Genomic DNA, 19,489 nt, shown 5'->3' with positions numbered 1-19,489 from the left:
TAAAATTGCTGTCTGTTTTTCAATTACTTTTTTAAAAGATCTCTTACCATGGTGGATACATGAATACACATACTATTCTTCTTTTTTTTAATGAGAAAAGCCATGTCTCTTTTTCATGAGGACAGCATCTCAATAGTTGTGGTTTGGAAGCAGCCCACTAAGCAGAGAAAGATAAGGTCAGCGATAAAGAGGAAGTGAGCTTCTGAATGTCGGGCAATGCGAATGATACCCTCAGCTCTCTGATCTGTCGACTCTACAGGAAACTTGCTGAGGAAGTGAAACGTACTTAATTAGATTTATGACAGTGAACAACATTATACTGACACACAGACTATTGGCCTATTGCATTAATCAATATGGATACAAAAACATTTGTTCTGAAAATGCTATAGAAAGATGGTAAACATAAAGGAGGTCTATTACTGTACTGAGACAAAACAATAAGGCATAATAGTAATCAAACACATGGTATGGAATGATAAATTATAACTACTAACACAATTAGCAGATACACAATGTAATAACAATGTAATATCAATCTTAACATAAGGGACCTACTCAAATCACCAGGTCACAGTTGTAAATGAGAACTTGTTCTCAACTGGCTTACCTGGTTAAATAAAGGTGAAATAAAAAATAAAAAATATCAACACAAGCCTGGGTTAGTTAGAGTTCTTTGTCACTGAAATGAGTTGAGCTTCAATGTTAATCAATGGCTACTAGTGTTTCTGGAATCAATTCAGACATGAACATGATTCAGAATGTTTCCACTCAAATGTCTGTTTCTTTATGGCAATGGACCTTGAGCAGAGTCAGTGGACCTCTGTTCCTGGGTGAAGTTTCCCCTAGGTACAGATCTAGGATCAGCTTCCCCTCCCCCAATCCTAATCTTAACCATTAATGCAAAACTGACCCAAGACCCGCATCTAGGGGCAATTAACGCTACACCTGGACCTTTATTTGAGGTGGAAGAAGCCTGATGGTTTGGCAGGAGCAGACATCAGCATGTTAGCTTGGTTCTTGTGTGTGATGTGGATCTAAACACAGGGTGTAAAATAAAGAGGTTTTACGAAGTCATCACAGTCTACAACAGTGTTTCCCTTATCCCTTTACCCTCTGGTGGTAGGGAAACATTTTTGTCCTATCCCTGCACTGACACACCTGATTCAAGTAATGAAGTAATCACCAAGCCCTTGATTAGTTGTGTCTGGTGTCAGTGCATGGCTAGAACAAAAATGTGGTCTGTCTGGTGAGGGTTGGGAAACGCTGATCTCCAGTAAATCAAATTGTGTTTCTGAAACAATCTTGAGTCATGAGACTGGGCCTAATTGGGGCCACTGCTAAACCGAACAAGCCAACATCAACAATGTTTCTTAAGAATAAATGTGCCTTGAGTTTTGTCACACTCTGTCTAATTCTATTTGTCATAGAAATCCCAAGGCCAACCCAAAGCCAAACTCACTTAATATATTACATGTATTATATCAAGTATAAAAGTATATTAATATTAGCACTTAGAGTGCAAGGAGGCTGCATCTAGGGCTCACCATCAATCTGCATAGGCAATGCTTTATGTGTCCTGAGAAAGGCAACGAGACAGAGAGACAGGTCCATTTTAATTAACAAAAGGTAATATAAAGGCATAAAACCTTTAAGACTTGTGTATAGAGCCTGCATTAAAGTCTACCTGATAGTGATCTGTGAGGTTTGAGCCAGTCTGTGTCCAGCACTCTTCAGCCCAGAATAGATCTGACCCATTTCGATAGCCCCCTCCAACCCCACCACCTCAATCCGCTTGTCACTCAGGTCTGTGGGAGAGAACAGAACACATGAAAATACTGTACATTGTCATACGCTTGCTCGATAAGCAGACATTCATTCTCATACATAGTGACTTAATAACCAAGACAAATTCAGACCATATGGTCTGTGTAAGGAGAAAAGTGACAATATTACATATAATGCTACAGTACACATTCATATCATTAGTCAACAAAATAAACCTCCAACACTGTATGTGTGAGATAAGCAAACCCCACAGTACCTTGTGAGCTCATTTTGAAAACGTTGTGGTCAGTGACGACCTCAGGTGGCTCCTCCTCTGACATGATGTCTCTGTCTGCCTTCTTAGCCTCGCCCCACAGGTTGGATCCGCCGTGCATGCTGGGTATCTTGATGATGGCAAGACCCTCCAGAGAGTGACCACTCAGGTCCAGGGGTGTCCCACAACACTAAGAGACAGACGGACGGACAGAAGGATGGAGACGGAGGGACAGACAGACAGTCAGGGCCACAAACAGGTAAAGAGACATTTTCCTTTTTGCTAAGACTGTGTGTACACTTGAAAACTGTGGTAAAATCCATTAAACCACTGAACTGGAATATCTGGAATGTAAAACTCTTTAGTATTCACCTCAATGCTGAGACACTCATTCAGCTTCTTGCGCGAGGCAGAGATGGTCTCAGAGGTGGCAAACTCAAAATACCCCAGTTTGTTCTTCATCCTTGCAGACAACATAAAAACACATTGTTTTGGATCAGTGCTCAGAGAGATAAAATGAAAACACACCCAGCCATAACAGATTTTTCACTCAACACTCTTTGATCCTCAACCTTTATTCACTCTCACCTGCTGTTGAACTTCTGAGGGTGCTTCTCCCTCATGGAGTGAAAGCAGTGAGCAATGGATGCATCCTGTCAGTAGACACACTGTAGAATTTGCATGTATTCAATTCATTCAATGAATATATGATAAGGCTGTTAAAAGAGAAACACAGGTAATTGGATATTGTACAGACTCCAACAGCCACACAGCCAATCAGCCAAAGCAGGCCCTATGACCCTGAGGTCATCACTCACCACGCCTATAGAGAAGTTGTTGTTGATCATTTCATAGGGCACAGGGTCTCCTATCTCCTGGGTGTCCTCTGGAATCACCTGCCCATGCCAGCGGTCCATAGAAACCAATGAGCTCTCCTCAACCTCCTTCAGAATCTCTCCGAGATCCGTGCCCTCGTAACCTACAGGGGTTTCCATAGACACAGAGGGTTTATACAAGAGAAACACATGACGAGCGTTGATTTTGGGGTGCTTTCCTTTGAACCAAAGCACTGTATTCCCTATGGGCCTTGGTCAAAAGTAGTGCACTATATAGGGATTAGGGTGCAATTTGGGATGCACCCCATAATATTAAACAGGGCCCTTACCTCCTCGACAGCGGAGGCAGCGAGCCAGGTCGTTCCCTGTTCCGAGGGTCAGGACCACCACTGGGGGGCGCACCGGCAGGACAGCTCTGTCTGAGAACACACAAAGGCAGCCATTGTTCAGCTTTAGAGATACACAGAGACCTTAACTACTGGTCATGAACCTCTTTGAGGGGAGAAGAAGTAACTTGCACCTATAGCATCTAGAATCCAGCCGACCGTGCCTTCTCCGCCACACACCAGGATCCTGTAGTCATGGAGGTTCCGGAAGAAGTGGAGTCTGATGGGGATACACATACAGTGGCTTGCGAAAGTATTCACCCCCCTTTTTCCTATTTTGTTGCCTTACAACCTGGAATTAAAATAGATTTTTGGGGGGGTTTGTATAATTTGATTTACACAACATGCCTACCACTTTGAAGATGCAAAATATTTTTTGGGGTGAAACAAACAAGAAATAAGACAAAAAAACTGAAAACTTCAGCGTGCATAACTATTCCCCCCCCCCAAAGTCATACTTTGTAGAGCCACCTTTTGCAGCAATTACAGCTGCAAGTATCTTGGCGTATGTCTCTATAAGCTTGGCACATCTAGCCACTGGGATTTTTGCCCATTCTTCAAGGCAAAACTGCTCTAGCTCTTTCAAGTTGGATGGGTTCCGCTGGTGTACAGCAATCTTTAAGTCATACCACAGATTTTCAATTGGATTGAGGTCTGTGCTTTGACTTGGCCATTCCAAGACATTTAAATGTTTCCCCTTAAACCACTCAAGTGTTGTTTTAGCAGTATGCTTAGGGTTATTGTCCTGCTGGAAGGTGAACCTCCGTCCCAGTCTCAAATCTCTGGTAGACTGAAACAGGTTTCCCTCAAGAATTTCCCTGTATTTAGCGCCATCCATCATTCCTTCAATTCTGACCAGTTTCCCAGTCCCTGCCAATGAAAAACATCCCCACAGCATGATGCTGCCACCACCATGCTTCACTGTGGGGATGGTGTTCTCGGGGTGATGAGAGGTGTTGGGTTTGCGCCAAACATAGCATTTTCCTTGATGGCCAAAAAGCTCAATTTTAGTCTCATCTGACCAGAGTACCTTCTTCCATATGTTTGGGGAGTCTCCCACATGGCTTTTGGCAAACAGCAAACGTGTTTGCTTATTTGTTTCTTTAAGCAATGGCTTTTTTCTGGCCACTCTTCCGTAAAGCCCAGCTCTGTGGAGTGTACGGCTTAAAATGGTCCTATGGACAGATACTCAGGGTTATCTTTGGTGTCTTTGTTGCCTCTCTGATTAATGCCCTGCTTGCCTGGTCCGTGAGTTTTGGTGGGCGGCCCTCTCTTGGCAGGTTTGTTGTGGTGCCATATTCTTTCAATTTTTTAATAATGGATTTAATGGTTCTCCGTGGGATGTTCAACGTTTCTGATATTTTTTTATAACCCAATCCTGATATGTACTTCTCCACAACTTTGTCCCTGACCTGTTTGGAGAGCTCCTTGGTCTTCATGGTGCCGCTTGCTTGGTGGTGCCCCTTGCTTAGTGGTGTTGTAGACTCTGGGGCCTTTCAGAACAGGTGTATATATACTAAGATCATGTGACACTTATATTGCACACAGGTGGACTTTATTTAACTAATTATGTGACTTCTGGAGGTAATTGGTTGCACCAGACCTTATTTAGGGGCTTCATAGCAAAGTGGGTGAATACATATGCACGCACCACTTTTCTGTTATGTATTTTTTTGAATTTTATGAAACAAGTTCTTTTTTCCATTTCACTTCACCAACTTGGACTATTTTGTGTATGTCCATTACATGAAATCCAAATAAAAATCTATTTTAATTACAGGTTGTAATGCAACAAAATAGGAAAAACGCCAAGGGGAATGAATATTTTTGCAAGGCACTGTACACATCAATCAGTCAATCACATTTATTTATAAAGCCCCTTTTACATCAGCAGTTGTCACTAAGTGTTTTTACAGTCACCCGGCCCAAACTCCAAAGAGCAAGCCGAAGCAAGAGCACACAATGATACACATTCATAGTGGAAATAACAGATAATAAGAATTAAGATATAATTTAACTATGTCACACCGATCCCCAAATTGGAAATTGATTAAAAAAAGGTAGCACTTTACATTAACCCTTCAACATAAGACATACATAATACTGTCCTAACAATGACATAACATATGTAATAGTACAGTCCACTTCCCTCCCACCCTGATGGTCAAACTGCACTTGAAGTTACCCGGGTCCAGGTCCTCCATTGGAGAGATTGTAGACCTGGCGGGGGTTCAGTAACTACTGGAACTTCCTCAGCACTCTGAAACATATATGGCATGGCATGACATTCCCTCACAGTCACAGGAGTACATGCTACTAGTGCAGGCTAGGATATGTTTTATGATGTCTGTCCTGCTCTGTTCTTACCCCTCCCCTTGCTTCCCTTCGCTCTTTGGGTTCACAAACACCAGGAGAGGGTGGGTGTCTGGAATTGGAGCAATCTGCAAAGGGAGATGGGGAATAGAAAAGATTGATGTGTAAATTCCCCAAACAATGGCATGCATGCCATGCAGCAACCAGCACAATACAATTGCAGTAAATACGACTGACATTAGCAGATCCATATTAAATTAAAATGCAGTACTGGCACACATTGGTGCCCATGCTAATGGATAGGACTATTATTGTGTGTGAGGTTGATATGGTACGGTGTGTCCCTGTCATTGATAGTTAGGGAACCCTACACTGTTAGAAAAACGTGTTCCAAAAGGGTTATTTGGCTGTCTCTGTGGAAAAGGTTCCACAAGGTACCAAAAAGGGTTCTACCTGGAACCAAAAGGGTTCTACCTGGAACCAAAAAGAGTTTTACCTGGAACCAAAAAGGGTTCCTCAAAGGGTTTTCCTATGGGGACAGCCAAATAACCCTTTTAGGTAGCACCTTTTTTTCTAAGAGTGTACCTGCAGAATGTGCCCGTCTGGGGTGATGTCCTCTAGGCTAGTGTCCTCCATGGAATTCCTCCTTCCCTCTTCATCCTTCTCCTGAAACACAGGGACGGAGAGAGTTAGGAGCATGGCAAGGAATAAACACATTTGACACATACTGTAGTATTATTGGGTGACAAAATCTGCCTGCATTTATTGTTTTTAGCGGAAGAATAGTCTGTATGGCTATAAACAATGTGACTTCATTTGCAAACTGTTGTGGAACGGAGTCATGGGCTTGTCATGGGTTTAATGGCTGACCTTGGAGACTGAGTATATGGCCCACGGTGGCAGAATGTGGTCTCTTAGAGACCCGCAGTCGCACGATGATGACCCAAAGTTCACACAGTCGTCATGGCGCTAATACAAGACAGTCATTGTAAAGACTAGCGGCAGCCTGTGTGTACACATACATTCAAGCAAGCAAATATGCACGCACAAACACACACTCACCATCTGTTAGCACCACAAGCAATGCTTCCCTGCCAGGGTCTTGATCTTCTTGTTGCAGAAGTGACACTTACTGGAGTCACAGTCAGCAATGACCCAGCCGTGATCTGGCACCTGGAGCAGACAGACAGAGGGACAACATCCACAAACACCTATCAACACTATAGCCACCAGTGCAAGATGTGAAGACTTTTATGTTTTCAATTTTGCTGATTGAAAACACATTCTTGAAATTGACATAATACTGATCAGGTGTGCAGATGAATCACAATTAAATATGGAACTGACTCTTATCAGGTCTAAATCATAATTGAGCCTCACCCCAATCTGATTTTTGGATTTAACGAATGTGTGGGCGCATGGATCAGGGTTCTTGTTGGCACAGCGACCATTACATTTTACATTTTAGTCATTTAGCAGACGCTCTTATCCAGAGCGACTTACAGTTAGTGAGTGCATACATTTTCATACTTTTTTTCATACTGTCCCCCCGTGGGAAACGAACCCACAACCCTGGCATTGCAAGCGCCATTCTCTACCAACTGAGCTACGCGGGGCCATGGACGGTGTACTTGCATACTGATGGGGAGAGAAGAAAAAATTGTCCGGGTAGCCATGATTAGCTGTTCAGGAGTCTTATGGCTTGGGGTTAGAAGCTGTTGAGAAGCCTTTTGGATCTAGACTTACCCGCACTACCACTTGCCTTGCGGTAGCAGAGAGAACAGTCTATGACTAGGGTGGCTGGAGTCTTTGACAATTTTGAGGGCCTTCCTCTGACACCGCCTGGTATAGAGGTCCTGGATGGCAGGAAGCTTGGCCCCAGTGATGTACTGGGCCGTACGCACTACCCTCTGTAGTGCCTTGCAGTCGGAAGCCGAGCAGTTGCCATACCAGGCGGTGATGCAACCAGTCAAGATGCTCTCGATGGTGCAGCTGTAGAAAGTTTTGAGGATCTGAGGACCCATGCCAAATGTTTTCAGTCTCCTGAGGGGGAATAGGCTTTGTCATGCCCTCTTCACGACTGTCTTGGTGTGTTTGGACCATGATAGTTCGTTGGTGATGTGGACACCAAGGAACTTGAAGCTCTGTTGTGTCGTCAGTAAACTTAATGATGGTGTTGGAGTCGTGCCTGGCCATGCAGTCATGGGTGAACAGGGAGTACAGGAGGGGACTGAGCACGCACCCCTGAGGGGCCCCCGTGTTGAGGATCAGAGTGGCAGATGTGTTGTTACCTACCCTTACCACCTGGGGGCGGTCCGTCAGGAAGTCCAGGATCCAGTTGCAGAGGGAGGTGTTTAGTCCCAGGATCCTTAGCTTAGTGATGAGCTTTGAGGGCACTATGGTGTTGAACGCTGAGCTGTAGTCAATGAATAGCATTCTCACGTAGGTGTTCCTCTTGTCCAGGTGGGAAAGGGCAGTGTGGAGTGCAATAGAGATTGCATCATCTGTGGATCTGTTGGGGCGGTATGCAAATTGGAGTGGGTCTAGGGTTTCTGGGATAATGCTGTTGATGTGAGCCATGACCAGCCTTTCAAAGCACTTCATGGCTACAGACGTGAGTGCTACGGGTCGGTAGTCATTTAGGCAGGTTATCTTAGTGTCCTTGGGCACAGGGACTATGGTGGTCTGCTTAAAACATGTTGGTATTACAGACTCAGTCAGGGACATGTTGAAAATGTCAGTGAAGACACTTGCCAGTTGGTCAGCACATGCTCGGAGTACACGTCCTGGTAATCTGTCTGGCCCTGCGGCCTTGTGAATGTTGACCTGCTTAAAAACCCCAGCACTAGCACAGAACTTAGTTAGTTAAATCAGTCAGTTGCTGGGCTGGGACAAAACGTGCATGCCCTTAGGCCTGTACACTGGACCAGAGGTCAGTTAGTGACCACAGATCTACAGTCTACCAGGACACACAGAACTCCGGTCTATGAAAATGAGACACATAGAGATCGCCCCCTGGTGACGGGATAGAGCTCTTACAGATGCAGGAAAGGCCCTGTTTCTTGAGGCCCAGTAGCATGCTCCTACACATGCTGCAGAGAGAGAGAGAGAGAGAGAGAGAGAGAGAGAGAGAGAGAGAGAGAGAGAGAGAGAGAGAGAGAGAGAAAGAAAGGCAAGGTCTTTGTTAAAAACAGTCAAGTAAACAGCAGGGTAGTCTCGTTGCATGGTAGACTCATAGCGAAGGAGACACTGTGGCTGTGTGAAGAGACTAACAGCATGGTAAAGTAAACAGCACGTCAATCCAAACAAGTATCATTTGTATGTGTGCAGACTTATTTCTGATACAGTATTGTCAACAACGTATGAGGGCCATGAATAGATCGATTTTGGATAAGACAGGGACAAGATAAGACATAACTGGATAAGACATAACTTTGGGGTGACATTTAAAAGTATAATCTAAAACAGAATTGAATAAAGCTTTATCGAGATGTACAGTAGTTGAACCATACAGCACGTAGCAAATGTTATACGACATAAGGAGTCTATTGTCATATGCTGAATCATGTATACTGATTGAGTTAACCAGAGGAGCCAGAGACTGACTGTCAGTGCTTCTTGCCTTGAGTCCTAGCAGCACCAGTAGGGGCACATTGGATCCACTCCTGCAGGGTGACTGCTCCACTGCTGTCAGCATCGATGGCCTTCATCATGTCCTTCAGCACCTTAGGGACCAATCAGAGTAGTTAGGCTTCCACTGTTCCTGTTTCCTGACCAATCAGAGTAGTTAGACTTCCACCGTTCCTGGTTCCTGACCAATCACAATACATGCTAAGTCTCACTGCGCTGCTGCTGGGTGTTAGCCCTATACACCCAAAGAGTCTATTACCAGAATGTGCACAGCACACTTATTAGTTAACTTTGTACTATTGCTATACTATTGTGCTGCTGGTAATGTTGATCATTATATATTTACATTGATGGCTGTCAGCCCATGGCTGATATACTAGCCCACTGTATTCAGGATCATTGTGTTTTATTTTGATCCATGTGGATGTTTTTTTTATGTCTCATGCTCACCTGCTGCTAAGCAAATTGCCCTCTGGGATGAATAAAGTTCAACCTTGAAACTTCAACTTCAACCCATAACCCGTAAACCCTATTACAGTATATCTAATTTAGGATCCACTTAACTTAATTCATTGGGAGCTTCTTTCCCATGTATGGACATCACTTCAAATTTCATTTTGTAAATTAATTTATTGGAATTGAACTGGAATTAAACCCAACCCTGCTAAATACTGTTAACATTAGTCACTCATCGCTATTCATTACAACTCTCTAACCAGGAACTTGCACAAGGACTGTATAATTGAGTGCTGCTGGGTGGAGACTTTGTGCCCAATTCAATCAAGACCACTAACTAGATTACTGGGATGAAACAAAACAATTTGAGAAAGTGTATATTTAGATTAATGTGGTCAAATTCTTTCCATGAAAATAATTTCCCCCCCCGTCGATCAAAAAGAAAGGCATAATAACACTTACTTACTTGTCCCTGATCCCTGGGTAAACTACAAAGCAGAGTGATTAGATGTACTACGAATCTAGCGAGATGTACTCAGGCTTTTCTGAAGTTAGCTAGCTTCAGTTAGCTTCACATTTCAGCTCAGGCTTCATCCGTATTACGAAGGTGGATATTGAGTCTGCCTTCGCCGCTAACTCCAGCCAGGCTTGTAACTGCGTGTGCATGTCGTAATCAAAATGAAAGAAAAGTTATCCTGCAAATTCTACAGGCTATGGTGGAAAATAGGCTTTTAAAAGTGCCGTCTTTTTTAAATTACGTATCGTTAATGCCATCTTTGGTGTGCTTATCAATCAATGTACGAGCACCTTTGTTACTACTCCTATCCTTAAAATAATGTTATAAAGTCATACAAAAGTTTTACTGTGCAGGAAGTTTCAAATGCATCGAGTCATTAAACATGTGTAATGTAATACTTTTAACACAAATAAACAATTTGATTAATACAATATTTCATCAGTGGTGTTCCTCAAACGAAAGGGATGCTGACGCAATCTTTGCCAGAAGGAGGGAATCTGATTTCATTGGTCCTCAACTTGCGGCTGAGACACTTCATTCAAGATAAATGGAGTTAGCCCTGAGTTAGCCTGCCCCGGAGCAGGTTAGTTCTGAAGAAAATCGATGCCATAGAAATGTACCTGGCTAAAAGGTGAGCCCCTTTCCTGTCACCGGTTATCCCAAGTTGAACTCAGAGTTGAACAAAGTTAGCTCACTAATTCCTCTATCTCATGTCGTAGTACACCACTCAGGATCTATGAGTTAGCCAGCTAACTTTGATAAACAACCACAAGTAACTGTTGATTTTCTGATTCATTAAGAAAGCTAAACATAGATATGTGTTTTTGGTTGTTCAGCCAACTATGCCCATTTCAAGCTTATCTTTCTAAAACATTTAAAGTGATTTCAGAATATTTAAGCAAGTTATCCAGCTAACTCTTTGATCCTGCTTTGTAGAATACCCCTCAGGTGAAATGTTTTGATTGAATTTAGGACCCAGAGAGTATTCCCATAGGGATAGTTGACAGGTATGCAAGTGGATGTCTTACCAGTCTGAGTTCTGTCACGTCCCAACCCAGATAGTCTGCTGCACGCATCATCTGGGTGATGATCCGATCCATTTCCTGATTGAGAGTAAAAGCACGTATTATCATGGAGGCGTGTATTCTTTCACAACTCCTACTGTTCACTACAACACTGTACAGTGTACACTACATCCCTTTCATTTGATGTGAGAGTAGAATATATTCATAATACATCATATAGAAAGCACATTTCAGTCAATTTGCAGTCACTTACTGAGCTGTCCAGGAGTCCGTTGCCATCTTTGTCGTAAAGTTTGAAAGTAACTGAAAGCACAACAGGTCATGAAATGAGTAAATCAATAACAAATACTTTGTTTCCACTCTCTCCCCCTTGTCTCTCCTCACTGGTTCAATGAAAGCAGCTAAAATATAAACTTATCAGGGAATACAAACTATCACACAGAATTCCATTGGTGAAAAGACAGTAGGCTACTCAGTCCTCACATTCCAGTTTGTCTCGCGGCTGTCCCTCCTCCAACACAGATAAGTAACACGACACATCTTTGAGGTAGACTCCACCTGAAAGACAAAACCAGGAGTTTATTCAGATGTTAAGCAATTGGAATCTTATCCACTTCCTGCCCATACCAAGAAGGGAGCCATTTACAATACTCATCAAAGTATAACATATTGCTGGGCTATCGTAAACTCATGAATGTTCACATCAATGCTGTCACTTTTTAAGAGCAATTGATGGGCATTGACGGTATAAGTAAGACACAGTGCCTAGTGAAAGTCTACACACCCTAGAGTTAATACTTGGTGGAAGCACCTTTGGCAGCCATTACAGCTGTGAATAATTTTGAATAAGATTCTACCAACTTTGCACAACTTTTAGGGCATGCAACAATATCCATTGTTTTTGTCAAAATTGCTCAAGCTCAGCAAATTTAGTTGGGAATCATTGATGGACAGCAATATTCAAGGACTGAGACTGGACCACTTAGGAACACTCAACACCTCTTGGAAAGCCATTCTGATGTGTTTTTCCATTAAAATTGTCCCGCTGAAGAATAAAGCTCTATCCCAGGGTTAGTTATTCAGAAGACTGAGGCAGGTTTTCCTCTAACTTTGTACCTGGATTTTGCTCCACATGTTTTTATTGATCCTGACAAACTCCCCAGTCCCTGCTGGTGCCAAGCATACCCATAACATGATGCTGCTACCACAAAACTTGAAAACACAGAGGGTTTCATTCTGTGTTGTTCTATTGGATTTGACCCAAACCTTTAGATTTAAATTTAGGCCAAAAAGTGATTTTTTACAGTATTACTTAACGGCCTTGTTGCAAACAGAATGGATGATTTGGAGTGGCTTTTTTAACACAGGCTTCCTGCTTTTCACTTTCTCATAAAGGCCAGAAATGTGGAGTGAATGCAATGTTGTTGATCCTCTGTATTTTCAAGTATTGCAGTGAGAGCTTCATGCTGGGAGAAGGATGGGATGGAAGGAAAAGGCCCTCTTGAAGCTCACCTCTCCGAATCTGTGCTGGACCAACCGCCCGCCTGCATGAAACTCCTTCATCACATCTTTCACTCTCAGACTGCTATCTGCATAGAGGACAATACTGAAGGTCAACACAGCAAATGCAGGCATATAAAGAGAAGCCAGATATGGGACTGGTTAGAACAATCTTAATGATAAATACACATTTTGGCAGACAAACAACATAATGCCTTTGAAAATCAAATTTCAACGGGGCAAAAGATGCAGTTAGTAATCCACCAGCAGAAGATGTAAAATAAATCGAACAAATATACAGGACGTCTGACAGGTGAAATACATGCCCCTCAAAGAGTTAAAAACCTCTGCCTGTTGGGTTCTATTCCAGTGATACTGTTTGGGGTTTAGGCTGGGTATACTCCTGAATGGCATTGAGGAGTATACCACCTCAGTCACCGGCTTCATCAATAAGTGCATCGACGACGTTGTCCCCACAGTGACCGTACATACATATCCCAACCAGAAGCCATGGATTACAGGCAACATCCGCACCGAGCTAAAGGCTAGAGCTGCTGCTTTCAAGGAGCGGGACACAAATTCGGACGCTTATAAGAAATCCCGCTATGCCCTCAGACGAACCATCAAACAGGCAAAGCAGGACTAAGAATGAATCCTACTACACCGGCTCTGATGCTCGTCGGATGTGGCAGGGCTTGCAAACTATTACGGACTACAAAAGGAAACCCAGCCGCGAGCTGCCCAGTGACGCGAGCCTACCAGACGAGCTAAATGCCTTTTATGCTCGCTTCGAGGCAAGCAACACTGAAGCATGCATGAGAGCACTAGCTTTTCCGGATGACTGTGTGATCACACTCTCTGTAGCCGATGTGAGCAAGACCTTTAAACAGGTCAGCATTCACAAGGCTGCGGCGCCAGAAGGATTACCAGGACGTGTACTCAGAGCATGCACGGACCAACTGGCAAGTGTCTTCACTCACATTTTCAAACTCTCCCTGACCGAGTCTTTAATACCTACATGTTTCAAGCAGACCACCATAGTCCCTGTGCCCAAGAAAACAAAGGTAACCTGCCTAAATGACTACCACCTCGTAGCACTCACGTCTGTAGCCATGAAGTGCTTTGAAAAGCTGGTCAAGGATCACATCAACACCATCATCCCGGAAACCCTAGATCCACTCCAATTCGCAAACCGCCCCAACAGATCCACAGATGACGGAATCTCAATCGCACTACACACTGCCCTTTCCCACCTGGACAAAAGGAACACCTATGTGAGAATGCTGTTCATTGACTACAGCTCAGCGTTCAACACCATAGTGCCCACAAAGCTCATCACTAAGCTAAGGACCCTGGGACTAAACACCTCTGCAACTGGATCCTGGACTTCCTGACGGGCCGCCCCCAGGTGGTATGGGTAGGCAACAACACATCTGCCACGCTGATCCTCAACACTGGGGCCCCTCAGGGGTGCGTGCTTAGTCCCCTCCTGTACTCCCTGTTTACCCACGACTGCGTGGCCAAGCACGACTCCAACACCATTATTAAGTTTGCTGACGACACAGTGGTGGTAGGCCTGATCACCGACAACGATGAGACAGCCTATAGGGAAGAGGTCAGAGACCTGGCAGTGTGGTGCCAGGACAACAACCTCTCCCTCAATGTGAGCAAGACAAAGGAGCTGATCGTGGACTACAGGAAAAGGAGGGCCAAACAGGCCCCCATTAACATCGACGGTGCTGTAGTGGAGCGGGTCGAGAGTTTCATGTTCCTTGGTGTCCACATCACCAACAAACTATCATGGTCCAAACACACCAAGACAGTCGTGAAGAGGGCACGACAACACCTTTTCCCCCTCAGGAGACTGAAAAGATTTGGCATGGGTCCCCAGATCCTCAAAAGGTTCTACAACTGCACCATCGAGAACATCCTGACCGGTTGCATCACCGCCTGGTATGGCAACTGCTCGGCATCCGACCATAAGGTACTACAGAGTCATAGACTGTTCTCTCTGCTACCGCACGGCAAGTCTAGGTCCAAAAGGCTCCTTAACAGCTTCTACCCCCAAGCCATAAGACTGCTGAACAATTAATCAAATGGCCACCCGGACTATTTACATTGACCCCCCTTTGTTTTTACACTGCTGCTACTCGCTGTTTATTATCTATGCATAGTCACTTTACCCCTATCCCCTGTACATAGCCTCGTTATTGTTATTTTATTGTGTTACTTTTTAGTTTATTTTTTACTTTTGTTTATTTAGTGAATATTTTCTTAACTCTATTTCTTGAACTGCATTGTTGGTTAAGGGCATGTAAGTAAGCATTTCACGGTAAGGTCTACAGCTGTTGTATTCGGCACATGTGACAAATACAATTTGATTTGATTTGAGTGGTAACCTTTCATGCGGTCTCCCTGTTCACTCTCTGGGAACATTACCCCTAGATTTAGTTGAGTAGTATGAGAACATACATAAAAACACTGGTTCCAGATGCGCGCTGAAGAGGATAATGAGAGGATAATGTAGAACAAAAAGTACATCCACACACTGTCTGGTATAATGCTCCCCAAGTACTCAATAGGAGATCATTTTGACCCCAAACTGGGTCTTTGTCAAGTCCATTACGCCTAGAGGCACAGATGGACTGCAGAAGTTAATTCTAGAAGTACTGTATGTGTAACACACAAACACTACACGTTAATGTTTTTAAATGTATGTCAATTTTTAAGTATTTTGTCTTTAATGTATTTTTCGTTATGTGTCGGACCCCAGTAAGACTAGCTGTCGCCATTTGTGTCGGCTAATGAGGATCCTAATCAATCAAATCAAACCGTATTTGAATTGTATCTGACCCCACTCTCCTTTTAATAAAGAAAATGTCACTAACATTCCATGTACTGCTGCAGCTGGATGAAGTCCACAGGGCTCAAATCCCTCCCATCTGGGTCTGTAGCTGTGTCTGTAGTTAGGTCTGGAGCTGTATCTGTAGCTAGTTCTGGAGCTGTGTCTGGAGCCGCCATGGTCGCAAGTTTATTTCACACTAGCCAGAGGGGAGAGACAGACGTGTGGGAGAGAAAGTGAGAAAAATAGAGGACACAAAGGAGGAAGAAGGAGAGTTGAATACATCAGAGTGCTATTTCACCAAGTCGCACAAAATAGGTTTTTCCCCATTCCTTGTGCAGCATCACACATCCCAGTGGTTCCAGCTCCAGACTATTCACCTGTATGTCATTAGTTATCTCCTCTTACCCTAAATCTACCTTCAAAACCATGTTCAGATAAAATAGTTCCCCAGAGGGACACTTTCTAGTCTCAGATTATACAAGTCTGGCACAGTGTCATGGTTCAGCTCCAGCTAGCCCAGCCAGTGGAATCCTTCCTGTTTGGGGCACCCTTGAGCATGACTCTCATCATCACCCAAGGAAAGGGAGTATTTTCATTCTATGTCAGTACTTTGATCCAGTGCCTTGAAACCAGTTGTAGTCATGGATACTTTAGAGGAAAATCTAATTACTGTACTTAGAGGAGAATCAACAACAGACTAGACTGCACACTGCTGCTCATTTCATAGCTAGATTTGATCAATAACGAGGTAAATAAGGCTGTGTTTACACAGGCAGCCCAATTCTGATATTTTGCCAATAATTGTAAACACAGTTTTAGTGAATAGAAGTACCTATTTTTGGACGCATGTGATACCCAATAGATTAGATTACCCGAAGATGAGAAAGATAGAAAATACCAAGTATGAGAGAGGTATGTTCTTTAGGACATTGTTCAAAAGCTGCTCAGAGGCTTCAACAGATCTTTGATAACAATTTGCCTCATCAAAAATTATGATGAATTATTATTACATTTAGTGAGACAGGGTACATCCTGTAATAACCTGTACAGATTAAATATTTCAGAAGCCCTGGTTGAGAAAAGCTGCTGACATACAGCAGTAGGCTACAGTACACTGACATCATCTTGATGTCTGCTTTGATCTAGTCTGACAAGATGAAGGTGTGGCATTTATAATGCATGACTGACTCAAGGATCAAATACAATGAGTACTCAACCAGTCACCAACACACCTGACAGTCTACAATTGTGACATAAAGTAGGATCTCATGAGGAAATAGTGGGAAGGGAAACTGGTCTGCAGAAGGCATGAAAAGGACAAGCAGACCTTTTCCTCAAAATTGCTTTAAGATAGAACATATTATTTTAGATCCAAACTCTATTGTGTACTGTGTATGTACACAAATCCAACCAATATTTATAGAAACTTGAGTTGAGAAAATGACAATGGATGCATTCTTCAACTGAATTATAAGTGCATTGTATATACATTTAAATAAGCATAACACAGTAATTATAAAGGAACATTACTTACATAAGTGTATAAATCTGTTTACACTAGCCTTGGATGTGGTGTGGCCAAGCCACATTTCTGCTTCATGTGAGTGCAGTTAGCATACCGTAAATGCAATAGTATATAGACAAACAAAATAAGGATAGCAATTCAAACTAGATGGTAACTTTACAAGTAAAGATGTGGGGCTTGCTTTAGCTTTTTAAAAGTATTTTTTGTGGTAATGTTGTGGTTGTGGTCAGTAGTTGTGGTCAGTAGTTGTGTGGTTGTGGTAAGTAGTTGTGGTCAATATTTGTGGTCAGGAGTTGTGTTCAGTAGCTGTGTGGTTAGTAGTTGTGTGGTTGCGGTCAGTAATTGTGGTCAGTAGTTGGGGTCAGTGATTGTGGTCAGTAGTTGTGTGGTTGTGGTCAGTAGTTATGGTCAGTAGTTGTGTGGTCAGAAGTTGTGTGGCTGTGGTCAGTAGTTCTGTGGTTGTGGTCACTAGATATGGTCAGCAGTTGTGTGGTTCTGGTCAAAACGTGTGGTTGTGGTCAGTAGTTGTGTGGTCAGAAGTTGTGTGGTTGTGGTCACTAGTTGTGTGGTTGTGGTCAGAAGTTGTGTGGTTGTGGTCAGTAGTTGTGTGGTCAGTAGCTCTGTGGTTGTGGTCAGAAGTTGTGTGGTTGTGGTCAGTAGTTGTGGTCAGTAGTTGTGGTGGTCAGTAGTTGTGGTCAGTAGGTATGTCCATTAAATGTGTGGTCTGTAGTTGTGTGGTCAGAAGTTGTGTGGTTGTGGTCAGTAGTAGTGTGGTTGAGGGCAGTAGTTGTGTTCAGTAATTGAGTGGTCAGTAGTTGTGTGGTCAGTAATTGTGGTCAGTAGTTGTGGTTAGCAGTTGTGGTCAGTAGTCGTGGTCAGTAGTTGTGTCGTGGTCAGTAGTTGTGTCGTGGTCAGTCGTTTTGGTCAGTAGTCGAGTGGTTGTGGTCAGTGGTTTTGGTCAATAGTTGTGCTCAGTAGTTGTGGTCAGTAGTTGTGTCGTGGTCAGTAGTTTTGGGCAGTAGTTGAGTGGTTGTGGTCAATAGTTTTGGTCAGTAGTTCTGGTCAGTAGTTGTGCTCAGAATTTGTGTGGTTGTGGTCAGTAGTTGTGGCCAGTAGTTGTGGTCAGTCGTTTTGGTAAGTAGTTATGATCAGTAGCTTTGTGGTTGTGGTCAATAGTTGTGGTCTGTACTTTTGTTGTGGTCAGTAGTTGTGTGGTTGTGGTCAGTAATTGTGGTCATTAGTTGAATGTTGTCCCACTCCTCTTCAATGGCTGTGTGAAGTTGCTGGATATTGGCGGGAACTGGAACATGCGGTCGTACACGTCGATCCAGAGCATCCCAAACATGGTCAATGGGTGACATGTCTGGTGAGTATGCAGGCCATGGAAGAACTGGGACATTTTCAGATTTCAGGAATTGTGTACAGATGATGGCGGCGGATGAATGGCACAAAAATGGGCCTCTGGATCTCATCACAATATCTCTGTGCATTCAAATTGCCAACATTTGAGAGGAATAAGCTTTTTGTGCGTATGGAAACATTTATGGGATCTTTTATTTCAGCTCATGAAACATGAGATCAACACTTTACATGTTGTGTTTACACTTCTGTTCAGTGTAGATCCGTCTCTTTACACTACCATAAGTATCTCTCCTGGACCTAGTTTATGTCGTCAAAGTAGTGTAAAGAGGCCCTTAGATTCAGACTCTATTGTGTTCTATGTAAGCCATTCCATATGCACACAAATCCAACAAATATTCATACAAACTGAAGTTGAGAAAATGAATTATAGGTGAATTGTATATACATTTAAATAGGCATAACACAGTAATTGTAAGGGCATAATACTTATATAAGTGTATTAATAACAGATAACCTACCCATCACCATTATTAACTCGTTTTGGGACATCAAATTACACTGTAGGCTAAAGTGGCCAAAATCGGTTCCAACCTTGTTAGTCAAACAAGTCCAAGGCGTCGTGTTGGATAGGCGTAGAAAAATATTTTTACCTTTCAGGTGCCATAGTCTACACATTGCGTGTTATCGGCAGGTGGTCATAGCTCTTTCACTAGGCTACATTTGCTTACAGGTGGAGACGAAACAATTGTAAGGGAATGTAAGAACAGCTTACCTTGCATCAATACCTTGAAGTGTGTCCTAATAGATGGCTATGGTGATGAGGGACAAGTGGACCTGAAAGAAACCCGCTGTCCACAGCAGAATTCAGTCTAACATGGGTGAAGTTAGGCGACCATAGAAGTAGTGTAGCCGTCCTAAGTGAGTAGATGTTGTTAGTGTATTAGGGCATTACATAAAGGGATTTAGTGGGCGGGGAGGGGCTTGCCGCCAGCTTGCAACAAGTTACACTAGCACCACCTTGGTGACAATATAGGACAGCTCCTACTTAGATTT

At 43.2% G+C, this 19,489-nt stretch overlaps 1 protein-coding gene, 1 long non-coding RNA gene and 1 pseudogene across 3 annotated transcripts; all 3 read right to left on the bottom strand.

Annotated features, from left to right (window-relative positions):
- Positions 1–1,611: 1,611 nt before the first annotated feature.
- LOC121578797 lies at positions 1,612–11,654 on the bottom strand (annotated as a pseudogene).
- LOC121578573 (diacylglycerol kinase alpha-like) lies at positions 5,131–7,910 on the bottom strand. Of its 2 annotated transcripts, XM_041892941.2 has the most exons (6): positions 7,872–7,910; positions 6,639–6,749; positions 6,447–6,545; positions 6,162–6,242; positions 5,631–5,704; positions 5,131–5,523 (listed from the first exon to the last, which is right to left on the bottom strand). In XM_041892941.2, the coding sequence occupies exons 2-6, from the start codon at positions 6,639–6,641 to the stop codon at positions 5,502–5,504; spliced, it is 279 nt and encodes a 92-aa protein (XP_041748875.1). In that variant the 5' UTR covers positions 6,642–6,749; positions 7,872–7,910; the 3' UTR covers positions 5,131–5,501. The 2 variants fall into 2 exon arrangements, 1 of the variants encoding a protein (XP_041748875.1); XR_006002779.2 differs by lacking the exons at positions 6,447–6,545; positions 7,872–7,910 and having other exon boundaries at positions 6,639–7,086.
- Positions 11,655–11,689: 35 nt separating the features above from the next.
- On the bottom strand, positions 11,690–15,678 carry LOC121578574. Its single transcript, XR_006002780.2, has 3 exons — positions 15,593–15,678; positions 12,717–12,793; positions 11,690–11,762 (listed from the first exon to the last, which is right to left on the bottom strand). It is a non-coding gene; the product is annotated as an uncharacterized LOC121578574 (long non-coding RNA).
- Between the last annotated feature and the right edge of the window lie 3,811 nt (positions 15,679–19,489).

This window comes from Coregonus clupeaformis, unplaced genomic scaffold (assembly GCF_020615455.1).
Source record: "Coregonus clupeaformis isolate EN_2021a unplaced genomic scaffold, ASM2061545v1 scaf0043, whole genome shotgun sequence".
Lineage (NCBI taxonomy): Eukaryota > Metazoa > Chordata > Actinopteri > Salmoniformes > Salmonidae > Coregonus > Coregonus clupeaformis.
Note: the sequence above shows the minus strand (reverse complement) of the source record. Positions and strands in the feature narration are given on the sequence as shown.

Coding starts and splice junctions, on each gene's coding strand:
- LOC121578573 (XM_041892941.2), bottom strand. Junction 5,705..6,161: donor CAGACGGGCACATTCTGCAG/GTACACTCTTAG, acceptor CTCCCTTTGCAG/ATTGCTCCAATTCCAGACAC. Junction 5,524..5,630: donor GAAGGGAAGCAAGGGGAGGG/GTAAGAACAGAG, acceptor TATATGTTTCAG/AGTGCTGAGGAAGTTCCAGT.